The sequence below is a fragment of the Pseudozyma flocculosa genome (genome assembly GCF_000417875.1).
Source record: "Pseudozyma flocculosa PF-1 unplaced genomic scaffold scaffold00026, whole genome shotgun sequence".
NCBI classification, from domain to species: domain Eukaryota; kingdom Fungi; phylum Basidiomycota; class Ustilaginomycetes; order Ustilaginales; family Ustilaginaceae; genus Pseudozyma; species Pseudozyma flocculosa.
In genome coordinates this window covers 93014-99013 of record NW_006920894.1, presented here as the reverse complement: position 1 = coordinate 99013, position 6000 = coordinate 93014, and the positions used below count along the sequence as shown (strand labels likewise).

At 65.1% G+C, this 6000-nt stretch overlaps 3 protein-coding genes across 3 annotated transcripts in view; 2 read left to right on the top strand and 1 right to left on the bottom strand.

The window, feature by feature from the left end:
* The window catches only part of PFL1_06419 (uncharacterized protein), a gene marked incomplete at both ends in the record, with an annotated part of 2370 nt that extends 1645 nt beyond the window's left edge, over nucleotides 1-725 (top strand). Inside the window, one exon of the mRNA XM_007883961.1 lies at nucleotides 17-725. Coding sequence (XP_007882152.1) covers nucleotides 17-725 — 709 coding nt within the window. The remainder of the gene's footprint in view (nucleotides 1-16) is intronic.
* A 505-nt stretch (nucleotides 726-1230) lies between these two features.
* PFL1_06418 (uncharacterized protein) lies at nucleotides 1231-2794 on the bottom strand (the record flags this gene model as incomplete). The annotated part of the gene is made up of 4 exons (XM_007883960.1): nucleotides 1231-1804; nucleotides 1906-2030; nucleotides 2134-2185; nucleotides 2772-2794. 4 exons carry the CDS (start codon nucleotides 2792-2794, stop codon nucleotides 1231-1233), a joined length of 774 nt encoding a protein of 257 aa, XP_007882151.1.
* A 428-nt stretch (nucleotides 2795-3222) lies between these two features.
* Nucleotides 3223-5859, top strand: PFL1_06417 (uncharacterized protein; the record flags this gene model as incomplete). The annotated part of the gene is made up of 1 exon (XM_007883959.1): nucleotides 3223-5859. The coding sequence occupies one exon, from the start codon at nucleotides 3223-3225 to the stop codon at nucleotides 5857-5859; it is 2637 nt and encodes an 878-aa protein (XP_007882150.1).
* Nucleotides 5860-6000: the final 141 nt, after the last annotated feature.

The window sequence follows — 6000 nt, the reverse complement described above, 5'->3', positions numbered from 1 at the left end:
ATGCGAACGGCCGCAGAGGCGGCCACGGCATGGCGAAGCCCGGCAGCAGCAGCGGCGGCGAGGGCAGCTTCAACAAGGTCAAAGACGTCGTGCCCTCGGCCAGCGGCTCCTCGCTCGTCCCCTCTGGCGATCCAATCCCGTTTCCGAGCGGCGGCGAGATCGACGACGACGACCTGCCGGCGGCGCAAGGGGTGTCCGGGGGGGCCGACGTCGACCTCGACGTCGTCGATGAGACGGACGAGGACGAGCGCGGCGACGATGCAGCAAGGTACTCGACGACGAGGGAGGCGTCACCCACGACAAGGTCTGCGCGCGATTTGGATGGCGATGTAGGCGATCGAGCCGGCGACAGGGCGACTTCCTACGGGCGACGTCCACGCACGACGGGGGGCGGCCAGGGCGCCGGCACCGCCGCGGCGACGGCATCGGCACGACACGGCAGCAGCGGGGTCGAGGAAGGCTTCACGCTCTTCTACACGTCTGCCAAGACGGGCGAAAACGTGGAGCGCATGTTTCGGCACGTTGTGGACCGCGTCGTGGCGAGATGGGTCGACGAGGAAGCCGAGATGCAGTCGGCCGCCGCCGGGGGCGAGGAGGGGGAAGGGCTAATGGTGGCGCCGCCGAGCGATCGGCAGAGGGAAGAGGAGCTGGTGAGGAGGGGCATCCGGATCGCGGCGGGTAAAGATCCGAATCCGAGGAGGGGTTGGAGGGCGTGCTGCACCTGATCCGCCCCCCCTGCTCCCCATCCCTTTTTGCTGCAAGGCTTGATAGAAACACGCACACCTGTCACGATTCCTAGACGAACGTTCTCCCGACACGAGACGACACGAGACGAGACGACCCGACCCGACCCTTTTGCCGTCATGCACGCCCCTGTTACGACCTCGACTGATCGATCACGGCTCGATTGTGGTTGCTTTCGACAATGGTCGGATTGCGCTGCGAAAGACGAGGCTTTGAACGGCATCACGCGCGGTACGTACATACATGGGTGCCCAGGCTATTTGCCCAAGCACCGCCATCTCCTGCTCCTCCTCCTGCTCCTCCTGCTCCTCGTTTTTGGAATGCGTTTCCAGCCGCCCTTCACCGCCGAGCGAGTCACTGGGCCAAGGGGTCTCGACAAAGGCGTCTCGAGCACTGGCCGATGCAATGCGGTGCAAAGACGGGCGTTGCGGTGCAGAGACGGGCGATGCGGTGCAAAGACGGGCGATGCGTTGCAAAGACGGGCGATCAGAGCTTGAACTCGGACTTGGCGTACTGGGTCGTCTTGCTGGCGGCGTGGTCGGTGAAGTAGTAGATGTCGCCGGGCGGGCTTGGTCTGACTCTGCTGGCGGGCAGGCCGAGTTCGGGCTGGTCGAGGCACTTGCTGAGCATCTCCTGCTTGCCCTCGCCGGCGAGGACGAAGGCGACGCGGTGGGCGTGGTTGAGGACGGGGTAGGTAAAGGTGATGCGGCGTGGTGGGGGCTTGGGCGAGTCCTCGATGGGCGCCACCCACCGGTCCTGCTCGGTCAGGAGCTCGTGGCCGGGGAAGAGGGAGCACGTGTGTCCGTCGGGGCCCATGCCGAGGAGGATGAGGTCAAAGACGGGGTTGCGCACCGCCTCCTTGCCCGCAAAGGCCTGCACCAGCTGCTTTTCGTAGGCGTCCGACAGCTCCTCGGCATCGTCGAGGAGCGACTCGTCAATCGTGTGGATCTGCGATCGCTTCAGCTCCGGCACCTTGCTGAAGAACTCCTGGTGGCACAGCTGGTAGTTGGAGTCCTCGTGGTCCAGCGGGACGAGGCGCTCGTCGGCAAAGAAGATTTCCCTGGAGAGAAGAAAGGAGCGGGCAACGACGTCGTGGATCAGCACCCAAGGCTGATGCAGCGGCAAGCAGCAGCACCATCGTCGCCCTCATCTGCTACGCACCACTTGTCCCATCGGAGCGCATTGTCGGTGCGGCCGACGAGGTATTTTGCGAGCATCTTTGGCAGCGAGCCGCCCGACGTGGCGAGGGTGAACTTGTTTCGCCTCTCGATGGCATCGTTCTGGGCCTGCAGTCGCAGTTTCGGAGCAGCAGCACGGGAGAGGCAGGGTCAGCATTGCGCCTACAGCGCCAGCAGGGAGAGGTTGAGGGATGGCCATGGCCGAGCGCACCTTGATGACAAAGTCGGCGAGCTTCTTGCTGAGGTCGTCGCTGCTGTCGAAGCTGTAGAGGATGGGGGGGAGCCGGCTTCTGGCTGGGAGCGTTGGGTTCGATGGGAGCCATTGTGAGCGAGTTGCGTTGCTGCTGTGGCAAGGTGAGAGATGGGGATGATTGGATGGTGGTGGTGGTAGCGGTCGAGCAGCGAACCGGGATCGACAGACGGATGCTCTCCCGTCGACGTCGACCGAGGCGGCAGCGGCGGCGGGCAGACGGCTGCTGGAAATTCCTGGAACGCGCCCAAAGTGGAGACCTCTCTGTCTGTCTCTCTCTCTGTTTGCGGGCGCGGGCGGTGCAGGCGATGATGGCCGCCCGCCAACCGGACGAGGCAGCAGCAGCAGCCCGGCAGCCAGAGACTAGGCCTGGCCAGGCCGCTCGACGACGAGGGCACGGACGAACCCTGACCTGCCCACCTACCGGTACCTCTGACGCAGGCCAGATTGCGTCAAGCCGCACCACGCTCCGTCCGCGCCGTCAGGCCAGACCCAGAGGCCCCACGTTTTGCCTGGTGTGATCGCCTCGCCCTGCTGATCCCAACAGGTACCTCGCACCTCGCACCTGGCTGGCCCTCCTGTCTCGACGCCCGGAGTACCACTGCCCATCGCGCCCGCCCATCCTCACGACCAGATCAAGCAAGCTAGGTAGCACAAGGATGGCCCCACCGGGTCCGGCTTTCCGGCGGCTCAGTGGGAAGCTCACTCAGGCTGATTGCAATCGATCCGATGCACCGAGTGCCATGACTCATCGGGAGCGGGGCCGGGCGACGATGCTGCCCTGCCTGGCCTGCACGCTGCTCAGCATGGCCAGGCCAGATGGGGCAACCCGCACCCGAAACGCATGCGGTCAGGAGACGATGGGCGATAAGGCATCGGGAGATCCAGGCAGGCTCAGCCGACTTCCCGATTCAGGGCTTGCCGTCCGACTTCCGAAGTCTAGCTGGCCGCGGACGGACCCTGACTTTTCCCTTTGGGCCTGGCGAGAAGAACCGCTCTCCTCACCACTCCTTTCACCTCTGCAACATCCTTCACCTCTCCATCAACACCATGGCGACAGCTCGTCGCGCAGCAAAGGCCACAGCCAGGCTTCTTTCGGACGCAGCTGCGCCCTCGTCCCTCCGCTGCGTCGTCACGCCTCGGAGATGCTTGTCCAACCTCGCCCATCGCAAGCCCGTGCCAGTGGCTCAGCTGCGGCTCGTCACCGCCGCCCCTCAAGCTACATCGCCGCCTTTGCTGCGCGCCTACAGCACGGCCGGAAACTCTTCGGCGGCCGCTCAGCCGTCGATCCTTCAGCTGTCCGAAGCCGACCACGGCAGGGCAATTGCAGAGGTCTTCAAGGAGCGCCTACCTCCCAACCATCCGAAAGTTTTCCTCGCGCGCCTTCAGGACGGGTCCTACCACTCGCTCTCCACCGTCATCCCGGCGACGGCTGAGACGCTCGAGGCCCTTTCCTTCGACTCGCCCGACCCGGCAGCCAGACATGCGTTCTGGCTCTCGTCGGCTTACCTCCTCGGCATGGCTGTCCGCGAAGTTCTCGGCGAGCGGGTCATGCTCGCCGCATCGCCGACCCTCAATGCCGCCGGAGCGGGCGGCGCAGGCTTCGCTTACGAGTACTTCCTCCGGTCAACCTCCGATCGCAACTCGGGAGAGTCGTCGTCGGCCACCGCAGCCTCGGCTCAGTCCGCTGTCATCACGCTGATCGAGTCACAGCAGGGGCATCCTAGCCTCTCCGAAGCCGAGATCAAGCAGATCGAAAAGCGGCTCGAGAAGCTCGCTTCGAGCAACCTCAAGCTGCAGCGCGACAGCGTGTCTCTTTCGGAAGCCCGGGAGCTTTTCGGTGGCAACCCCTTCAAGGCTGAGAAGGTCGAGGTCATGGCAGCCCGTCATGGCTCGGATTTGAAGATTCCCATCGTCCGGATTGGAGACAGCTTCGCCGACTTACTGCCTTCGCTCGAGGTCGGATCGGACTCAGACCTGCTCATCCCGGACTCGAAGCCGATCAAGGCGGTCAAGATCTCGGACTGGTCCGCGGCCACCTGGACGCCCTCGGACCCTTTGAGCTCCGTAGCACCCCCGGCGACGCAGGCGTTGACCCGTCTCCGCGCCGTCTCGTTCCCCTCTCCGGCCCAACTAAAGGCGCACCTCGCTGCGAAGGAAGCCGCCTTGGCCTCGGACCACCGCACCATCGGCAAGGCGCAGGCCCTCTTCCTCACGCACGACTCGTCGCCCGGCACGCCCTTTATCCTGCCGCACGGCATGCGGCTGGCGCGCAAGGTGGAGCGCGTGGTCCGCGACCTCTACGACATCCACGGCTACGACGAGGTGCAGAGCCCGCAGCTGTACCGCAGCTGGCTGTGGAAGAAGAGCGGGCACTGGGACAACTACCGAGAAGACATGTTTGCCAGCGAGGGCTACAAGGAGAGGTCCGACAGGCGGAGCGCTCTAGCCGCCGCGGCGGCGGCCGGTAGCGGCAGCATCGAGGGACGGACCTCGTGCTGCTCGATCCACGACCCCAAGGACAAAGGCAAGTCCCGAGAGACGGCGACGACGGCCGCGCAGCAGGGTGAAGCCGACGAGGATGCCGACTCGTTTGGGTTGAAGCCGATGAACTGTCCCGGCCACTGCCTCATCTTTGGCAGCCAGGAGCGCTCCTACCGCGACCTGCCAATCCGGTACGCCGAGTTCAGCCCGCTGCACCGCAACGAGGCGTCCGGGTCGCTGTCGGGCCTGACGCGGGTGCGGCGCTTCCACCAGGACGACGCGCACGTCTTTTGCCGGCCAGACCAGGTGAGCGGCGAGATTGAGTCGATGCTCACGATGCTCTCGTCGGCGTACGAGACGTTTGGGTTCCAGCAGTTCGAGCTGGTGCTCTCGACGCGCCCGGCCAACTTTATCGGGAGCGTCGCCGAGTGGGATGCGGCCGAGTCGGACCTCAAGCGCGCCCTCGACGGCAGCGGGCGCCAGTGGACGCTCAACGAGGCCGATGGCGCGTTTTACGGTCCCAAGATTGATATCCGCCTGGTTGACGCCGCGGGGCGCAAGCACCAGACTGCGACGATCCAGCTCGACTTTCAGCTGCCGCAACGCTTCGATCTGGCCTACACTGACGAGAGCGGCGGAAAGAGTCGACCCGTCATGATCCACCGCGCCATCCTCGGCAGCGTCGAGAGGTTCCTCGCCATCCTCATTGAGCAGACGAGCGGATGGTGGCCCTTCTGGCTCAGTCCGCGCCAGGCCATCGTCCTTCCCGCATCCCGCGACGAGGCCGTGGTAGAGTACGCCGCCAAGGTGCAGAGGGTACTCAGCCTCGGCTTCGACCCCACTCCCCACCCCGCCGGGCCGAAGACGACGAGAGAGAGACCGCTGCAGCGGTTCTACATCGACCTCGTCTCCAACTCCAACGACAAGCTCGCCAAACTCGTCCGTTCCGCCCAGCTGGCGCGGTACAACTACATCCTCGTCGTCGGCGAGGCTGAGAGGCAGGACGGCACCGTCAATGTCAGGATGCGCGACGATGCCAACGCGCCCGCTGGCATCAAGAGGTTGAAGGACGAGCAGCAGCGCCAGAGCGAGGGCGAGGGCGAGGGCGAGGGCGAGGGTGCGGCGCCGTCGCTCCAAGGGAGCGTCAGGCTCGAGGATCTCAGACAGGCCTTCTGCAGGCTAGACAGGAGGCAGACTTGGTGAACGCCGGCCGGCTGCCGGGAATGCTCAAGAGGCCCGGGGAAATCAATGACTCTGGCAATTGCATGTGTGTGTGCGCCCGTGTGAGGAGCCTGGTGCGAGATCTCCTTCTCGTGCAAGCGCGAGCATGGCGACCGAGAATGG